Source organism: Gigantopelta aegis, chromosome 10 (genome assembly GCF_016097555.1).
Source record: "Gigantopelta aegis isolate Gae_Host chromosome 10, Gae_host_genome, whole genome shotgun sequence".
Taxonomy (NCBI): domain Eukaryota; kingdom Metazoa; phylum Mollusca; class Gastropoda; order Neomphalida; family Peltospiridae; genus Gigantopelta; species Gigantopelta aegis.
This window is the reverse complement of record NC_054708.1, coordinates 1,599,473-1,621,250: the sequence shown is the minus strand read 5'-3', so window position 1 is coordinate 1,621,250 and position 21,778 is coordinate 1,599,473. Positions and strand designations below refer to the sequence as shown.

At 35.2% G+C, this 21,778-nt stretch overlaps 2 protein-coding genes across 2 annotated transcripts; one reads left to right on the top strand and one right to left on the bottom strand.

Moving 5' to 3' along the window:
* Positions 1-318: 318 nt before the first annotated feature.
* LOC121383064 (STING ER exit protein-like) lies at positions 319-10,422 on the bottom strand. Its single transcript, XM_041512829.1, has 7 exons — positions 10,276-10,422; positions 7,911-8,025; positions 7,274-7,315; positions 6,608-6,737; positions 5,687-5,776; positions 4,711-4,803; positions 319-1,401 (listed from the first exon to the last, which is right to left on the bottom strand). The coding sequence occupies exons 1-7, from the start codon at positions 10,394-10,396 to the stop codon at positions 1,348-1,350; spliced, it is 645 nt and encodes a 214-aa protein (XP_041368763.1). The 5' UTR covers positions 10,397-10,422; the 3' UTR covers positions 319-1,347.
* Positions 10,423-10,623: 201 nt separating this feature from the next.
* Positions 10,624-21,335, top strand: LOC121383249 (cyclin-dependent kinase 9-like). Its single transcript, XM_041513148.1, has 4 exons — positions 10,624-10,956; positions 14,546-14,627; positions 15,368-15,458; positions 20,345-21,335. The coding sequence occupies exons 1-4, from the start codon at positions 10,856-10,858 to the stop codon at positions 21,181-21,183; spliced, it is 1,113 nt and encodes a 370-aa protein (XP_041369082.1). The 5' UTR covers positions 10,624-10,855; the 3' UTR covers positions 21,184-21,335.
* The last annotated feature ends 443 nt before the right edge of the window (positions 21,336-21,778 follow it).

Genomic DNA, 21,778 nt, shown 5'->3' with positions numbered 1-21,778 from the left:
TCTCGGCTGGACCGAGATCAGGTGATTGCTGAATACTTGATAGTAACTGCTAAACAAACCAACCTTTAGATGTTTTTCGGCAAATATCCACCACATATAAAATTAATTTGCAGCCACCAACAAAATGTATTTGAAGACAATGTGATAACTCTACTTTCAGGAAAATATTAAATGAGAGCATCACAGCAGGACTGAGGTACTGTCAGTTTTTGCACAGCTTTACTTAGAATTTATTTCAGAAGTGTCTTTCAAAGCATCGCTCCAAACACATCAAAATCTTTCTGTCACTAAGTGGTCCTGACATAACAAAATAACAGATGTTTTTTGTACATTTATTTACATAAATACATACATTTTTATACTTTTATTTTCATTTTTTCCAACAAGAACACTTGAATTATTGCGTGAACTTATTAACCACAACAGTATATTACTCGACAGTGTCACTGACCATTTGCTTTTTTTAATAATTATCTTGCACATTATTTACAACTTTTTATTTAAATTTTACTTACAACTTCTCATCTCAATTGTCAATTTTGACAAATCCGGTGTCCATCTGGTGGTCCTCGTGTTTGTAGTAGATCAAATGTATTTTATGCAAAACAGAAAATGTACCAGTATGTTGTATTTTGTTACATAACAAGAGATGTTCATCTTAGAGTTGTCTATTTCAAATTACTCTCGTCACAATAAACGTAGCAAGTATCACCTTCACACTCTGTAACTTCCATTTCTGCTATATTTTACACACTAGATTAGAGACTTTTTAGGACAGTGCTCGAAAGTCTCCTATTTTGAAAATTTATAAACAGTGTCAGTTTGCAGGTTTCGAACCTATTGCACTCAATTACATGGCATTTGACAGTCCAGGACCATAACCGCTCGGCCATTAGACCTGCCAGTGGAAACATTTAAGCCTAATTAACCGTAGTTAAGAATGTGTAAAATCAAACACTAGCTTCTTCTTTAAAACATACTCAACAATATATACAATATTTATAGTGTTTAACAGTGATGTATTATTCAGGGTTTGACATACTGAATTCAAACCCATGGTGTCAGTTATACAATATAGAAGTAGTGTTCCCTGTGATACTCAGACTGTAATAAATCTCTAAGAGTATCATGCCAGCTGTTTGTCTTGTATTATGGATTTGAGAATAAACACAGAACCCTGCCATGGTTAAGTCTTGTTCATCTCTGCCAGTGTGTCACACATTTCGGTAATAAGACAGGTGGCTGGTTACTGTCCGTCCCCACCACTTTACGACTGCCACTGCCGACTGGGCAGCACAGAGCTGGTACCACTTCATGACAGAAAGACAGAACACAAAATTGTGCTCATCATTTGTCTATCAGTGTCCCCTTAGGTCTCATCTTCTTCGCTTCTTCTTCAGCCTATAAAACATAAGACAGTTTCAAGTCAAATGGATGAACACTTCTCAATGTTGTATGATAATTACTAAAGTTTTTTGGGGTGTTTTTTGCTAATTGAAAAATAATTTTGTTGCTATAACACTGAAAGGTTCTTGGATGTTGTGTCAAAATGTGGTCATCTTTTTCACAAAAACATAAATTATTTTCAGTTAAAAGACTTCTCAAAGTTAATCACTAACCACATCTGTCAAAATGAATTGATTTTTTTTATTAGGTTCAGTATGATCTGAATTATAACAAACTGATATAAAAAATGTGTAATAAAGCTGCTCAAGGTTAATCCTAAAACATCATATGACAACACATTAATGTTGTTAGCTGAAGTGTGGCATGAATTGTATCGGTTTCATTTCCTCTGACTACTATGTGTCAGAATTACCAAATGTTTGACATTCAATAGCCTATGATTAATTAATCAATGTGCCCTAGTGGTGTCGTTAAACAAAACAAATGTTTTTCTTTCTTTTTTTGTATCAGTTATTCTTCTGTGTGGCTAACAGATGGGTATTGTTTAAGTTCATCACACAGTAAGTCGCCTGGTCCGACGACAATATTGAATTACACACACTACCTGTTCATCTACCGGTATGTTATTCTATGGTGTGTCTAACAGATGGGTATTGTTAAAGTTCATCACACAGTAAGTAGCCTGGTCTGAGAACAATATTGAATTAAACACACTACTTGTTCATCTACCGGTATGTTATTCTATGGTGTGTCTAACAGATGGGTATTGTTAAAGTTCATCACACAGTAAGTCGCCTGGTCTGACAACAATATTGAATTAAACACACTACCTGTTCATCTACCGGTATGTTATTCTACTGTGCGTCTAACAGATGGGTATTGTTATAGTTCATCACACAATAAGTAGCCGGGGTCCATATTTTCGAAGCCATCTTAGCCACGATATGTCGTAAATCTGTCGTAAGTGACTGCGGCAAATGTCGTAGCGTATTTTCGAAATTGTAACTGCAATATGTCGTAAATACATGGTAGATCCTACGACAAATTCCTACCTGTCGTAGACAAGAGCCAATATGGCGCCTTACTTCTTATTTCATGGTTATGACGAAAATATAGCTCCCCAATTTTGTAAACTCAAAGTATTTTGCTGTCAAAACTTTAAAACAGTTTATTGCAACCGTGACCTTCGATTGTTACGCTACCTATTTCAGAAAATTTACCAATCGACATAATGGGGCCTGATCAGGGTTGTTGAAGAAGGCACAGGTGTGAAATGCGACATGCACCTAAATAATGTATCGGAAATCCCAAATAAAAGAAATATTACTGAAGTTAACCCAATTGACAATTGTTCACTATTTACAGCAATAAAAAAAATAGACATGAACTTTTCCAAAATTAATATTTGCAATGTCTTAGTGGTACATAAAAAATGTAAAGATTTTTTTTAAATATTTAAATAAAATATTATTTTATTAAATAATATTTATACTGCATTATTTAGATAGTAAAATATGTTGTGTGAACGTTTGAGAGGGTGGGTGGATGTATATACAAACGCTAAGTAGTGTTACATGGGATGAATGTAACGCACTTTTTTATTACTAAAATATTTTGTTTGTTTTTTAATGTGTTTTTTGGGGGTTTTTTACCTTCTCATAAACACTGTCACGGCTATAGTTCTTCACACAGGGAACGCCTTTTTCATATTATGAAATTTACTACAAATTTTTTATTTCTAAGCGATTGTTTTCTAAACTGCACACAAAATAGTAAAAAAAAAAGAATTTACTTCCGAAACACTTACTTTTCTTGTTAAGTAAAACCAAAACTGAAATTATTTACAAAAAACATTTTTGTAGGAGGATGGGACAAAGTATATATATATATATATATATATATATATATATATATATATATATATAGATGTAAACACACAATAAATCAAGTTGAAATGCATGTATATCTGCACCATTGGCGTAGCCAGGATTTTATATTGTCCCCCCCCCCCCCCCCACCCAATATAAAATCCTAGCTACGCCAATGGCGCAGATTATGCACGTCTTGTATAGGCAGGTAACCCATATTGGGGAGGGGGCAAATCCACACTATGTATTTATGTATGTATGTATGTATGATTTTATAAAATTTAATAGTTTAAAAAGGTTTGATTGGGGGGTGGCATGACCCTGTGCCCCCCCCTCACACACACACCACTGATCAGCGCTTTCCAAAATTGCAAAACAAAATTTTTAAAAATAAAATCAGTTTATTCATAAGTACATAAACAGCACCTTAAAATTATATTACACCCATAGCATGTCTTGTTTGGAAATGGGGGAGGTCTCCAAACTTTAAAAAAAAAAATTAATTGCGGGGTGTATGGTTTAGCGTTACAGGGGGAGGGAGGTGTCTAATTTTGACAAACATATTTGGACGGCCCTTTAGACTGTATTTTCGTTCTTGGATTTGTGATTTTTTGTTATTAAAGTATAAAATTAAAGTTTGTTTTGTTTAATGACACCACTAGAGCACATTGATTTATTAATCATCGACTATTGGATGTCAAACATTTGGTAATTTTGACATATATAGTCTTAATGAGAAAACAATTTTTTCCATTAGTAGCAGGGGATATTTTATATGCACCACTCATAGACAGGATAACACGTACCACAACCAGTCGCGGTGCACTGGCTGGGACGAGAAATAGCCCAATGGACCCACCGACGGGGATCAATCCCAAGCCGAACGCGCATTAAGCGAGCGCTTTACCACTGGTCTAAAATATTCAGGATAAAATAATTTAAAAAACTGATTTATGTGTATATATAGTACTTTGTATTCTGGGACTAATGTAGCCTAATCACTATTAAGCAGCCAAAAAGAAGAGAAAAAGAATGTTGAACTTCTTCCCTACATCGGATATTAAAATTTCCACTTCAATGGAACATTAGTTTCCCTTACGGGGCCTCTTTGTCGGTGGTTCGGATGCTTGCGTAGTATCCATTCTGGAAAGTCAGCTGTACTGAGATGACATTTAGAGGGAATTTCTTTGATGACATCACCGAGAAATACCCCATCTTTTCTATTTCCACTTAATGAGAGTTCCCATTTTTGTTTACGATAAATATCGTAAATCATGACACACTAAGAGAACTTTACGATACCTTCGAAAATCTGTTGTATCTTAAATCTACGACATTCATATTTTGCTCGTAAGTGGCTACGATATGTCGTAGCTAAGATGGCTTCGAAAATACGGGCCCTGGTCTGACAACAATAATTAATTCAACACACTACCTGTTCCATCAGTCTCCGTTTGCTCATTCCCTTCCTCAGAAGCTGCTTCTCAATCACCTTGGCATTGGCTGCGTACGAATCAGCTATTTCTTTCTGAAAAAAAGTAAAATAAATTTTGAGAAATAAATCCTCAATACATTTTTCTACTCCTAAAGGAATTCAGTAATGAAGTTTGGGGGGGTTGGGGGGAGGGGGGGAGGTTATGTAATGAAATTAAGTCCAGCAAGGATTTGTGAAATTAAGAGAACATTTTGGGGGTTTCTACTGCATTATATCATTTCACCTTCACCTTTGCCTGAAGGAAACTTTAAATACAACTGGTGAGACATGTGATATCTTCTGAACAGATTTTTCAGGGTTCTAGTAAACTGCCAGTGAAGTAAGTTTATTTGGAACACGACTACTGAATTAAAGTGAGTCACCTGACCTCAATATCGCTATGGCAGGTCAGGCTGAACATTCCAACAAAACCAGGTGAATGTGAGAAACTTGAGATAGGTGGAAACGGTTAACAGACAATGGGCAATACTGTTTATATAAAATTACTGCATTTGCATCTAAATATACCACTGTCTGTTATTTTAATCACAGAATACTGTATAGATGTTTTTAAAATCTAATTAATAAGTTTACATTGTTTGGCCTACTCTGTTAAGGGGTAAAATATAAAATCAATGTGAAAACAGATTATAAAGTGATCAGCCAAGGTGTGTGTGTGTGTGTGTGTGTGGGGGGGGGGGGGGGGTGTGACTGGGGACTGGCAAGATCTTACACTAGCGTGACTGACTGACACATCATTTACAATAATAACACACTCTGTGTATAAACTTTTAATACAAAACAGTACTGTTTTATTCTGTCTGAAAAGTGTTTATATATGTTCTTTCAAGGATAATTTTTGTTTCTTATTACGATTTATCCAGATTTCTGACAAGAAGAATAGAGATATTAAAAAGTAATTTTATTATAGCCTTACCGCTTCAATTTCCTCTTCCTCTTCGTCGACCGTGGACACTGTGACCGAGCTGAATTTACCCATATTCTTAGTGTGCTTTGTTAGGGTGACCTGGACAACATGAACAAATTCGTGCAATTAGCTAATGCAAGTAACCCATTACTTTCATACACAATTTGCAAAGCAATACAGCAACATTTTCAACTATGTAAAACGTCTCACTTCTAAAACAATAATTGAAAAAACAAAACAAGATATGTGTTAATTTTAAAGTATTAAACAGACTACCTTAAGTTTTCTGCCATTGTAAGATGTTTCCAACTAATAAAAATCTTTTGATGATTCAAAATTACATTCTAAATATAGTTTCTTGTTTAGAATGTCGGAGTCTGTATATTCAGTGTATTTTTGTCATCCTAAGCTTTGTAAGTATTTGTTCAAACCGGATTTGGTCTCCTAATAATTTGTATATACAACAAACAAAAAACATTAGGAAATAAAGAGAAGTTTGACCTAGGATGATTAGAAACACATTTAATATATAGCCATTGATATTTGATGCAGACAAATTCATTGAATGTGTAATTTTAGTCAACATCTTAACAACAAACGCAGGAGAGTCTCTTAAAGTCATCCACATTGTTGAAGAAAAGAAGTTTGTTTTATTTAACAACACCACTAGAGCACATTGATTTATTAATCATCGGCTACTGGATGTCAAACATATGGTCATTTTGACAAAGACATAGAGAGGAAACCCGCAACATTTAGCAAGGGATCTTTTATATGCAACATCTCACAGACATGACTGCACATACTACGACCTTTGATATGCCAGCCATTCTTGGGAATGAATGAATCAAGCAATCAAGCAATCAATACATCGGCTATTTGGTGTCAAACTAAGGTAACTGCATAATGATGATCAACGTCAATACAAACCTTCTTGGGAGCTGCTAACTGACTGTACACATCTGTCTTGAAGCCGTCGGTCTCACGCTTGATGGCTCCATCCACCACAAACATCACATTGCTGTTACCTTGGTGATGGTAGTACAGCCACAGACCACATCTGACAACAAAACACAGCAAATTACATCATCAAATAGCTTACATCACAATGTTACATCATCATCAAATAGCTTATATCATAATGTCACACAACTGTAAAAATACACAAAAATCAAAAGCAATATTTACTGCTTATATACTTTGAAAACAAGACAAATAGAGGCTTACAGTATACTCTTCCCCCATCCCACTCCGAACAGCAAATTAATATAATCCCCTTCACAGTTGCTGGCAGCTTCCAACATCTATGTACAGTTATTTACACAGTGTGTATTGATGATCCTAATTCATTTGCAGTTATACACTCTCCACAGTCTAGTCACCATGAAACATTGCACGTTGGTTGTTGTTAGTTGTAAAATAAACTCTCCTCCACCTATCATGCTAATGGGCATATTAGTTTACAATTACATTTAATAATGTAAATCGTTCTCACTAAACTGAAATGTTCATGTCTTTTATACTGAAGGCTGATTTCAAAGAAATGCAAGTTATGGTGACTATTGTAAATTAAATAAGTAATTCTAGTACACATACCGTTTACACTTTTGTCTGTACTGCTTTTCAATTCCTTCAGGTCTAAAAAGAAAACGAAACACAACAAAATGCAAACAGAGTCTAAGGTAACTGGCTACTTGTCTACTGTCATCACTTATCTGCATTCAAGATTCAATAAACACAAACTTCACAGACTAAAATCAATACCTGAAATGTGCTTACTTTACGCTCAATATTCATCAATGGTCCATCTCAGGGCTAGCTCTGCCACTCATCAATTGTGAATTTTTACAACGACTGGCAAATCTTATTTTAATTTGGTAAAATCGTTGCATGTAATAATTGGTGTTTTGTTGGAAATTAGCTGGGTTTTGCATTTTGTTAGATAATTTGGCGAAATGTTTTGCTCATCCTGAGTTAACTGCATCGCAACTAGAAATCCACGACTACCGTGTATCACTGTTCATTAGCTGACTCTGTGGACAAGCCAATACATAGTACAATATTAAAGGTTGTGGTCCTGACGGTGGAAAAATTCTCCTGGAGACTACGTTTAAAAATTATCAACTGTTTGACATCTACTCTTAAACAAAACAAAGTTTCAAGTATATTATTGTCAGAATTATCATAAGTTTGACGTGCAACAGCCGAAGATGAATGAATATTAATACATCACCTTCTTAAGTAGACAATATCATCTGGGTCACAGGTCAACTTGTGTGCATGCTTCTCACTATCAATAACACGCGAGTGGTCTCGCTTTCTTAATGGCAACTTCTCCATAGGGCAGTCTAAAAAATATATACAGATAATACAGGATTTTCAACGGGCACGACACTAGTTGAAATGTAGGGCATTGTTAACACAAATCGGTTTTTTTTTTTTCTTTTAGACAAATGCTGGATATAATTGAATGTTTGACATTCAAAAAACATTATACATGTAAATACATTCATGAATGGAAGAACGAATTAATATTTTCATTCATGTTTCTTTTTAATTTATTGACCATTTATTAAATGTTTTGTGGAAAAAATATTCATAAATTGATAAGATTTCAAGTACATTTATAAGTATGTATGTATAATTATTAGATCAATGGACTAAATATAAAAACAATTATGCCTTAATTAATATTTACAGAATATTATCACCACCTACATGTAAAATTAGTTTTTTTCTTTTATTGTGGCTAGTATTCATACTAATTAATACCATCTACAAAAGTAAAATAAGTAAAAAAGGAAATATGGTCATCTGATTAAATTGTACCCCCACCATAGATAGATAACTAGTTTAATGTGCCCATATACCACTAGAGTTTCGAACACACCCATCCAGAGTCCGACCTCCGATAAGATGGCCTGACTTGGGATGGGGGGGGGGGGGGGGGGGGGGGGATAGAGTTGAAAATGGGCAGAATTTTGAAAATAGCAATTAGTGAAAAAAGTTAATAGAATTTTAAAAAATTACAATAAAAAGTTACAAGCCAAAAATAAAAAGAATTGACTGCTCGGCTAAATATTTATATAATTTGGAGCATTTTAAAAGGACAGTCCAAAAATAAATAAGAGAAAGAAGAGAGGATCGGACTATTTAATAATATTTTTAAAAAAGAAGTAATTTCGACATAAAATTTTGAATGGAGGTCTAAAAGTTTAAAGTCCGATCTATATGGTCCTCACCTACCAGACTGATGGAACGTACGATACACATTTTTTCACTATTTTGTTTCTCCATGGGTGAAGGAAGCTTCCCAATAAAGTTTAGTTGAAAATAAGTTTAGTAGTTGTGAAGAAATCAGTTTTAATGCAATTCTCTATCCAACACCAGTAAACTCCCCCCCCCCCCCCCCCCCTCCTCACTCATGCACAAACAGGGGACCCAACATTAATGAAATTGACAATAATTATAAATCATCTATTAGACTTAAACTTAGTTGGAAGGGGTTAGGTGGCTTTGGAGAAGAAGTCAAAGATATAACTTGTTTTAATACATGTCTCCATATCAGGCATCAAAATTAGCAAAGTGTCTGGTAACACATGTACAGGTTACCACAAAATATAGACCTTGTAACTTATAGGTTACAACACATTTACATAATTTCCATTGTTAGTATATTACTAATACTAAAAACTACCTTTTATACAGATACACTAATATTTTGTTATTCATTCTATATCCGATACTATATGTGTATCTAAATAACACTCAGTTGATTAAAATTTAGGTTGTGTACTTTTAGTTTAAATAATATGATTCTGTGGAAAATGAAGTACTGTTCTCGACTTTCTTCGTAAGCTCCTGTTAACCTGAACAACCATTCTCAGCTTATTTTGATTCCTGTATATACCACTATACAAAACCTTCACCTCCTTCCCGGGGACAACAGGAACTCCAATATTAATGACATTCACAAATTATATTTATATAAACTAGTCGACGAAATTAAATATCTATATAAAATTTTTTTTAGATATCCTTATAATACTTTTTATTCATCAGGGAATAAATATATTTTTATTGAGACATGTTATCTTGATTTGAGCATTACACAAAAAAGTGTTAGCATTACTGTTTTGGGGCAAGCTGACCAGCATTTGTAGAGCTAGAACTAAGGTCGACGACAGTCACTTTTCACACCCTTGTTTCAGCCTTGTTCACAATAAATACAGCATATCTCACCGTAATTTCACTTGAAATTCATAGTTTGTAGGAAAAATATCCGCCCGGTCCCCCCTTCCCCTAACCCTAACCTTAACTCCAACCCTAGCCATAACCCCAGCCATAACCCCAACTCTAACCCTAACTAAAAATAATAATGGAGGGGACCGGGCGGATATTATACCTTAAGTTTTAAAAGATGAAAGAAATAAAAAGTATTTTTTGTCAAAATATCATATCCAAAAATTAGCGTTGGATATGTTTTACTGATTGTGTACGAAGCCAAAAAAAGGGTCCAAAAAGTGACTGTCGTCGACCTTAGAAGGGACTGAAATTGCAACTATTTTCCGGTCCGTTTTGATCCGTGTATTACTAACCAAGAATAAGACACATTTGCCCGCATATACAATAATACACATAAAGAGGTTTTTCTCCTTGATACTCTTCCTGATCTTTAGTATCAGTACAAACAACACTTTTTGACACAACTTTAGGCATGGTGATTCGTTTTTCACAACGCCTTGTTTAAAACGTCATCAAATTATGAGCAGATCGGTCGCGTACAACTTTATAAAATAATATACTTTTATCCGAAATATTAATTGTATTAGATATTGATCAGTACATAATTATTTATTATTTAAGCATATATTTTTTATTGCAAATATGTTGTTAACTTTCCTTTTCCTTTTTTTTTTTTTTTTTAACTTAACAAACACAAAAAATGTGACGTTTACTACACTTCCGGTTTCCGAAAGCAAGGCTATTGTGAAATATTTAACATTAAGAACGCTTTGGAAAACTACTAAATATAATATTTAGTTATGATACAAACATTTCTTCTACTATAATATTTAGTTATGATACAAATTTTCCTAATGTATTGAATTACTTAAGCAGCAATTTATGAATTGCTGATTAAATAATAAAGACAAGTTCAGAAGTTTTTTCTTCACAATGAGTTCGGGCAGTCAGGTTGAAGAATTGGTTTTTCCAAACTGTGAAAATGCCAGTGAAAAATACGAAAAATTGGCCAAAATTGGCCAAGGAACATTTGGGTAAATATTCAATGATCAATCTAATTAAAATTAGCTCCACTATTATATGTGGATCTAACAGCATCCCATTGGAGCTCATGTCCAGTTGACCTTTCATTCGACCAGGTCAGGTCATTTAAAAAATGTATGTGTGTATATGCCACAAAAGCCTCACGCATGCCTGTCCAGGCCAGGAGGGGGCAGGGGGGTAAGTTTGAGGTGGGCAGAATTTGGAATAAAACATTTAGTGGTCAGTCAAAGACCTAAGTCGTAAGGAGAATAATCGGTATCAGATTGTTTCGTAACCATACCGTTTCATACCATACCAGTTCGTACCCAAAAGCATACCAGTTCGTACCCAAAGGCATACCAGTTCGTAACCAGAGGAACATCGGCATACCAGTTCGTACCCACATTTGTACATGTTATTTAATGAAAAACAAAACAACAAAAATCCAAGCCAACTGCATTTTAATAATTAGCGATTAGAAATTGTCACGAAGAATCATGTCAAGCGAAGTCAGCTTATTTGTAGATATATTTCAAACACATTATGATTACTTTCTACGTCCGTTCGGACTAAGCAAAAAGCAGACTGGACGTGTTGCGACAGATACTAAATATGTGTTAAAGCAAATGGATAAATTAAAACAAAAAGTTGTATTCTTCTATCAAAAATGTATTATATCGGACAATGTAGGCATTATTAGACCTAAAAAAAAGTCCACATTCCAAAAACATGGGATATCAGATCTTATTATATTTTTGTTATGTGTGCGCACGTGAGTACGTGTGCGTGTATGAATGTTTTTGTTTTGAGCATATATAAGTACGAAGAGAGGATCGGTCTTGCAAAATATTCCGATCGATATCTCGGAACGGTTATGCATAAAAATAAACACCATCGCTGCATGTGGAATCGACACCAAATTACAAGACAAAATAATTGCTCTTTGGCTACGAAAAGGTATGCTTTTTGGTTACGAAACGGCATGCTTCAGTGATGCACAGCACATAATTGTTAATTTAATGCTTATAAAAGATACTGAGTGATTATTACAAAACATTTTTTGTTAAATGTTACAATATGTTTGTAATATAACATTATAATTGTGTATTTAAAAAAAATATTAATGTTAGGTGTAATGTATGACATTATTTAATTGTTTACGGACTGGTATGCTAGTGGTTACGAAACGGTATGGTACGAACAGGTTTGGGTACGAAACGTCTAGAAACCAGAATAATCTGCTGTATCCTACACGTCTGGACTAAGAAATTAAATCCAAAAGTAGTTTTGATTGCTCGACCTAAAAGGTTTTATGGTGATTTGAGCAATTGAACAGGCGCCAAAGTAAAGTGCGTTGACTGTTTACCAAAAAATAAACATAACAATTTTTAACCACGGCCAAAAAATTTAAAGTCCAACTAAGCCCCAAAAAGGAGGTTACCTCTCCTAGGAGAGGTTGGCTACTTCGTCGGTAACGTTGGAGACTCACTGAGGGCCGGCAGCAGATATTGACGCTGACGTAGAGTCCGAACTACAGTGGAGTAGTCTGGGCCACAGACCGCTCTATCATCTTGTGCAGAAACTTGTTGTCGATCTTGGGGAAACAAGATGGCTTGTCTGTATGTCTGGTCCCTCTGGTCGAGAGCACAGGCGACAACATCTAGCTTCATCGGGAGCTCGATTCGGAATGTTCATTCAACCAATCAAAACTTTACTTTCAAAATCATGCCAGTGATTTGGAAACATTTGGGGTTATGCTGAGGGTATACGAAATGATTCAGGTGAATTACGAAGTATGCCGGAAACTAATTGCAATATAACATTTTATATAAAATTTGTTTCAAGATGAAACAAAAAACCGTGATGGTATAGCCATAAAATCTGTTTATACTAGTATACAATCCAGAGTTTATTACTGCACTTTTCCCCCGTTTTTTTCAATGTTAAAATAGACCAACAAGTTTGCCTATTGCATAAAAGGTCTCGCCCGATATTTTTAGAATTTGTATGCTCCCGAATAATGCTATAAAAGGCGAAGTGTAATTGGTCAATATTAAAATTGTTATTTATAGATGAAATGTCACCTGGACATGAGAGTCCACACAATGTTGTTAGATCTACTGGTAGACCCAGAAGAGCTAATTTTAATCAGATTGGGTAAATATTATAAATCAAATATTGGCAAGTTCAAGATTCTGCTTTAGATGTTTGACATGATTACTGTTAAAATTGTTTTATATTGTACCATCATACAATTTCGATCAACATATGTTTTTGTATATTACGTTACTATCAACCTGATCAAAAACAACAAAGTGTCTTTTTTTTCTCTCAATATTAAAAATGCTTTAAATCAAGCTACAAACTTTATCTTTAATTATAATACCATAAATATTGTGCATGTTATCAGTTTTTGCTAATTTTAATGCAATATTTTGGTACTAATAAAGTGCCTGACATAGCAAAGTTATTGTCTGCTACATTGACATTAATTTGATGAAACATGTCAAAAGTTAGATGATGTGCTACTGATACTTACACTGAACAATAAAAATTAAGGACGACTAATTAGGTTACCTCCTATGTCATTCATTGCAAAGTTCTTTTCAGTAATTTCTAGCTGGGGCCTGTTTACATGTACATTTACATTTAGTATAAATCAAGGTGGTTTGGTGGAGTTAGATTTTATGAAAATATATAGGTCTCTACCTCTGTCAGAGTACTTAAGGTGACATTGAAGATTCCGAATTTTGGTTCCTCATGATACATAGAACAAAGGAATTAAACATTAATCTATCACATGAACATAATCTAAATATGTTTTCAGTAAAAACTTTTTATTGTTCTGAGAATTATTCAATATTTTACAAGTTTAAAACATTTTATGATTTTATTTTCAAAAGAAGAATTTGATGTAAATTATTGCACAGAGTGTAAAAACCTGTACGATTTAGCGGCATGTTTTTCGGAGGAAAATTTGATGTTCATAGGAGATTATCACTATGTTTCACAATAAACTAATGTGATAGGTAAAGTATTATTGTATTTATGAAGTATTGTTTATATTATTTATTTATTTTTATTTTTTGCTTATCGTATTGAAAACACATGATGCCAGGATAACATTTCATGAAGTTTTTAATAAATTATTTAAACTGATTTAGTGTTTATATTGAACAGGGTTTCTGCCAGAGGGTAAAATGAGTATGGCGCCAGACCCAAATATTTTGCAGATTTAAATTTTTTAAGTTAACCTTTTGACAAAATTAATTACTGTTATCATTACTGTATGATTTTCTTAACACTAACCCTAAACTTAACCCATTTTCTTTCTGGGGGAGGCCCGCTATACCCCCTGTTGACTGTGGTTACATTCAATTCTATAGCGCTCACACACCTTCATTTTATTTAGAGAGGTGCAAAATACAGCGCTCCTACTTCAAAGAAATTGTCTACCCATTTTGTTTTTCATTTTAGCCATGTTATCATATCAAATTTATAATGATAAAAACATTTTGCTTAAATTTATTTATAGATATTAATTATTTAAAATGGAAATTTTCAGATTTACTTGTTACATATTTACTTATTGTATTTCAGTGAAGTGTTCAAGGCCAGAAATCGGGAAACTAAAGCTTTGGTTGCCATGAAGAAAGTTCTGATGGAAAATGAAAAAGAAGGGGTGAGGTTGTCTGTCACTACTGATCACATATACATGTATCATTCCATGAAGTCATAAAAATTTTCATTTGTGAATTATTTTTTAAAATTGAATATTTTTGGTAATGTTTGGTACCAACATACATCATCATGTGATATAGATATGAGGTTAAGACACACTACATGTAGTTAATTGGGTACTCGATCAGGCTTTCAGAATATGTCTTCAGGTCTGAAAATACCGGGTGAGTCCTCATAATGTCCAAGTGACTGATTTGATTTCAATAGCAAAGATTGTGAATAGTTAGCTTGCACATATTATATTGACAAAAAGAAATTTTGACTAGCACACATTGAACAATGATTGAATCAGTATCATGGTACTTTATTCCAATACTGGGGTCGGCTGGGGTTAAGCAGCTTCCTTTCAAACAACCAGTGCAAGGTGTGATCTTACCATATGTTTAGGTGGATGATAAACACCACTTCTGAGATAACATTATGGTTTGCTGGGGTGCACCTCACATGTGAAGAACTGTAACAAAATCAAGTACTGAGCTATACAGTCATCTCATAATGATATATTTATAATATGTAATGATGTTTGGCAGTTTATCGGGCGAGTTTAATTTTAAAGTCAACAGAGGAACTCAATATATATTCCATGTTTGATGTTTATGTATAGGTGTCACTACTTCTTTTTACTTATTTGATATTTTAATTTTATATGTACTGTTAACGTTTTTCTTTTTCTTTTTTCAGTTTCCCATAACTGCTATCCGTGAAATAAAAATCTTGCAACTTCTTCGACATGAGAATGTTGTCCAACTTATTGAAATCTGCAGAACCCGGGGTATTTAGTTTTTATCATATAATATCTTACATTTTCAGTATGTGATATTTTTAAGATCACATACTTTAAGAATTTGATAACTTTGCAAATTAGATGTAAATTAATTGAGGTCACGGCACTATGTTGATTGACATTTAACCAAACATACTTGTGTGACACTCCATAATTGACGTATGCATTCATAGTCATAGAATAAAAACATTTCAATGGCAATTTGACACTGAAAGCTGTCCAGCGTTCAGAAAACAAAAAACCGTTAAGCCCTAGTTTGTTTTGATGTAAGGACATCCAAAATGACGTCATTCGAGTTTGACGTCATTTCCATTCAAAAATACACCGCGCCACATATTCTTACATCATTTGAAAATCTAGTAATGGCGGACTAGAATTAAAGTTGCGTGTACAGTTTACAAAAACATGTATTAAGCTTGAAATTAGATGATAAAGAGATTATTACCCTCGTGTATTTCGGTATCGTCAATATCATATATTAGGAATAAAAATAATGTATTATGCTCGCCAGAGGCTCGCTCGCATAATACAATTTTTATTCCTAATATATGACATTGACGATACCGAAAAACACTCTGGTAATAACCTCTCTTTATTATAAACCAAGCCTTTCAACCTATGTTACATACAATGTAGGTTGGTCTAATACACAGGAAACAACCAACAACTTTACACCAACATTACATTGTCATCAAAGAAATTAATAACTGCATCAAATATACTGTATAGTCAGATTTATGTGTGTATTAAAACAATGGCATTAAATATCTTTTTATTTCAAAACACTTCTAGTTATTTCAATACTAGTGTGTCTTACACTACATTCTTACAACTGTTCCAAAATATTGGATTGAAGATTTTAAAAATGCTAGGGCATTCCTTTAAACGATTTTATCACACACATATAAGTAATGATAGTGGTTATTTGATGTGCTAATTAATAAATTAGTTAATTAGGTCATCCATGTTGATGAAGGTTGAAGGCCTTGACAACTCAAGCCTGTTAGGCCAAACAAAATAAATTAGTTAATTAGGTCATCCATGTTGATGAAGGTTGAAGGCCTTGACAACTCAAGCCTGTTAGGCCAAACAAAATAAATTAGTTAATTAGGTCATCCATGTTGATGAAGGTTGAAGGCCTTGACAACTCAAGCCTGTTAGGCCAAACAAAATAAATTAGTTAATTAGGTGATCCATGTTGATGAAGGATGAAGGCCTTGACAACTCAAGCCTGTTAGGCCAAACAAAATAAATTAGTTAATTAGGTGATCCATGTTGATGAAGGTTGAAGGCCTTGACAACTCAAGCCTGTTAGGCCAAACAAAATAAATTAGTTAATTAGGTGATCCATGTTGATGAAGGTTGAAGGCCTTGACAACTCAAGCCTGTTAGGCCAAACAAAATAAATTAGTTAATTAGGTGATCCATGTTGATGAAGGATGAAGGCCTTGACAACTCAAGCCTGTTAGGCCAAACAAAATAAATTAGTTAATTAGGTGATCCATGTTGATGACGGTTGAAGGCCTTGACAACTCAAGCCTGTTAGGCCAAACAAAATAAATTAGTTAATTAGGTGATCCACGTTGATGAAGGTTGAAGGCCTTGACAACTCAAGCCTGTTAGGCCAAACAAAATAAATTAGTTAATTAGGTGATCCACGTTGATGAAGGTTGAAGGCCTTGACAACTCAAGCCTGTTAGGCCAAACAAAATAAATTAGTTAATTAGGTGATCCACGATGATGAAGGTTGAAGGCCTTGACAACTCAAGCCTGTTAGGCCAAACAAAATAAATTAGTTAATTAGGTCATCCACGATGATGAAGGTTGAAGGCCTTGACAACTCAAGCCTGTTAGGCCAAACAAAATAAATTAGTTAATTAGGTCATCCACGTTGATGAAGGTTGAAGGCCTTGACAACTCAAGCCTGTTAGGCCAAACAAAATAAATTAGGTCATCCATGTTGATGAAGGTTGAAGGCCTTGACAACTCAAGCCTGTTAGGCCAAACAAAATAAATTAGTTAATTAGGTCATCCACGATGATGAAGGTTGAAGGCCTTGACAACTCAAGCCTGTTAGGCCAAACAAAATAAATTAGTTAATTAGGTCATCCACGATGATGAAGGTTGAAGGCCTTGACAACTCAAGCCTTGACAACTCAAGCCTGTTAGGCCAAACAAAATAAATTAGTTAATTAGGTCATCCACGATGATGAAGGTTGAAGGCCTTGACAACTCAAGCCTGTTAGGCCAAACAAAATAAATTAGTTAATTAGGTCATCCACGATGATGAAGGTTGAAGGCCTTGACAACTCAAGCCTGTTAGGCCAAACAAAATAAATTAGTTAATTAGGTCATCCACGATGATGAAGGTTGAAGGCCTTGACAACTCAAGCCTGTTAGGCCAAACAAAATAAATTAGTTAATTAGGTCATCCACGATGATGAAGGTTGAAGGCCTTGACAACTCAAGCCTGTTAGGCCAAACAAAATAAATTAGTTAATTAGGTCATCCACGATGATGAAGGTTGAAGGCCTTGACAACTCAAGCCTGTTAGGCCAAACAAAATAAATTAGTTAATTAGGTCATCCACGATGATGAAGGTTGAAGGCCTTGACAACTCAAGCCTGTTAGGCCAAACAAAATAAATTAGTTAATTAGGTCATCCACGATGATGAAGGTTGAAGGCCTTGACAACTCAAGCCTGTTAGGCCAAACAAAATAAATTAGTTAATTAGGTCATCCACGATGATGAAGGTTGAAGGCCTTGACAACTCAAGCCTGTTAGGCCAAACAAAATAAATTAGTTAATTAGGTCATCCACGATGATGAAGGTTGAAGGCCTTGACAACTCAAGCCTGTTAGGCCAAACAAAATAAATTAGTTAATTAGGTCATCCACGATGATGAAGGTTGAAGGCCTTGACAACTCAAGCCTGTTAGGCCAAACAAAATAAATTAGTTAATTAGGTCATCCACGTTGATGAAGGTTGAAGGCCTTGACAACTCAAGCCTGTTAGGCCAAACAAAATAAATTAGTTAATTAGGTCATCCACGATGATGAAGGTTGAAGGCCTTGACAACTCAAGCCTGTTAGGCCAAACAAAATAAATTAGTTAATTAGGTCATCCACGATGATGAAGGTTGAAGGCCTTGACAACTCAAGCCTGTTAGGCCAAACAAAATAAATTAGTTAATTAGGTCATCCACGATGATGAAGGTTGAAGGCCTTGACAACTCAAGCCTGTTAGGCCAAACAAAATAAATTAGTTAATTAGGTCATCCACGTTGATGAAGGTTGAAGGCCTTGACAACTCAAGCCTGTTAGGCCAAACAAAATAAATTAGTTAATTAGGTCATCCACGTTGATGAAGGTTGAAGGCCTTGACAACTCAAGCCTGTTAGGCCAAACAAAATAAATTTCTGGTCTCTGGTTAGGGTGTCCATTGATTTTTTACCCTTGTGCATCAACATTTTTTTTTTTAATTTCCTGTAATTTTTGCTGGGCTTTTTTTGCTAGGATATAAAACCACATTTGGAGCCAAAATGGTCTATATGCTGGCTTGGACCATTAGATTTCTTTAATTTATCTCAAAAACAGGTCTGTTGTTCTGAATGAGTAGCATGGCTTGTTTTAAAAATATTTGCGGCCAAAGTCAAACTACTAAAAATTGCCTTGGCTGTATGGAAAATGTTAAGGAAAATATTTAGGATACCAAGGCAAAGGAGCGGGCACCATGGTCACTGAGGATGGACCAAGGCAGATTACGAGGATGTAAAAAAACACCTAAATATATCCACCTTTTCTGTGCAGTTCATGGGGAGGTGGGGGGAGCTGCATCAGTTCTGGAATTTTTGCCTTATACATTCAGAAGTGTAAACATAACATACATGGAAATTGGATATAAATTTAAGATTGCCCTCATCCACAACTAATGACACACAGATAGTCAGTCCTATGTCTAATAATTTTTAAAATTAAAACATTCTGATCTTATTCATTTTGAAGAAACATTGCAAAAAATACCTGACATTATTATGTCATATTTGTTGAAATTTTAGATTCTGTGTTGTAAAAAAAGAAAAAGAAAAAAAGAAGCTTGGTACATAGTACTACATACAGAGTGGTCTTCCCTGTTTTCGTCCTGCCAAAATTCCATTGTATATATTAAGCAGAAGCCACAGATACGTATAAATGTCACAGTATATTTTAACCTGGATTTTGTTGGGGGTTTTGCAGTGATATAGAAAAAACTAAGTTTTCTCATTAATGACAATACAATTAATTTAATTCTGAGTGTTAGAATCAGGGATTAATGTTCAACTAAGTTACGTTCACAACCAATTTGAAAAATAAGATACTTCTCACACTCAAATGTAAACATGACAGATCTAACTGCCAGATGTAAATAATTATAAAGTGACACGTTTTCAACAGTATGAGTCCTGGTTTTGATGATTACATCATCATGTTGCACATTCGAAGGAGATCGTATAGATATTAGATGTAGGCTCAACTTGAGACTACTGTGTCTCTTTCAGACCTCTTGAAATGAGAGATGCAGTTGAAACGATCATATTCATAAATGTCAATTTTCTCAGGCCTATCTTTTTTTATTACCATTAAAATATTGTATTATTGTAGAAGCTTGTGCTTTGATCTAATTTACCATGTCATTCAGGGAACATTTTGTTCATTACAGCGTCACAATTCACTATGCAAGTTTCAGAGATTGCTATGCAATTTTAAAACTAAACATTAGTTGCAAATCAATTTTTAATTGACTAGAAATATCGCTAATCAAAATTTTAAAAACAAAATGTTCCCTGTCAAGTGTTTATTTAAGTGTTATAATTGAAATATTTGGTCTTCTTTAGCTGGACCGTATAACCGATTCAAGAGCACCTTCTTTCTCATCTTCGAGTTCTGTGAACATGACCTTGCTGGCTTGCTGAGTAACGCCAACGTCAAGTTCACGTTGGGCGAGATTAAGAAGGTGATGCAGCAGCTGCTAAACGGTCTGTACTTCATCCACAGCAACAAGATCCTGCACCGCGACATGAAGGCCGCCAACATTCTCATCACGAAGAACGGGGTCCTTAAACTGGCAGACTTCGGGCTTGCGCGCGCTCTCGTCAGCAAAGGGTCCAATCCGAAATACACAAACAGAGTGGTGACACTGTGGTACCGCCCACCGGAGCTGCTCCTGGGGGAGAGGATGTACGGGCCGTCGATCGACGTTTGGGGGGCGGGCTGCATCATGGCGGAGATGTGGACTCGCAGTCCCATCATGCAGGGCAACACTGAGCAACACCAACTCCAGCTCATCAGTCAGCTGTGCGGCTCCATCAGTCCCGACGTGTGGCCCGGCGTACACAAGATGGAGCTCTACGACAAACTCGAACTTCCCAAGGGACAGAAGAGAAAGGTCAAGGAGAGGTTGAAGCCGTACGTCCGCGACCAGTATGCCCTTGACCTTCTCGATAAGCTCTTGTGTCTTGACCCATCTAAGAGAATGGACTGTGACAGTGCACTGAACCACGACCTGTTCTGGACTGACCCGATGCCAACCGATCTGACACCCATGCTGTCACGCCACACGACCTCCATGTTTGAGTACCTGGCACCCCCACGGAGACGTGGACCGATCCACCCACAAGCTCCAGCTCATAAACCCGCACACAACCCAGATCAGCATTTTGAAAGAGTTTTCTGAATTCTACCGCCATCTTGATTACAGAAAGATTTAAAGTGACAGACCCTAGTTTGTAAACACTACAAAATATATATAGACGTTTTTGATCACTGAAATCAAACATTACTTAGATTTTAGTGTTTCTGGTCATCCTGGTGTTTCTAATACCACAAAATGCATTTTTCATATTTTTTAAAATGCACGTTTGTCAGAAGTAACGGTTATAGAGACAAGTTCTAATCTATTTTTTAAGAGTATTTCCCTGTTTCAACATGACAGACTCTGTTTCACTCTGTTGTAACTTCATCCAGATGTGTTACAGGTTTGTAGTTTAATTAAACTTAGTGTCCATTAATACGGTTAAAAACTAGATTTGGGTGGGATTTAGTTCAGTCGGTTGAGTGCTTGATTGAGGTGCTTGTGTTGCAGGATCAAACCACCTTGGTGGATCTATTCAGCTCACGTGGGTTTTTTCTCATTCCAACCAGTGCACCATAACTAGACAAAAGCCGTGGTATGTGTTTTCCTGTCTGTGGGAGAGTGCATATAAAAGATCCCTTGCTGCATTAGAAAAAATGTAGCGGGTTTCCTCTGATGACTATTAGTCAGAATTGCC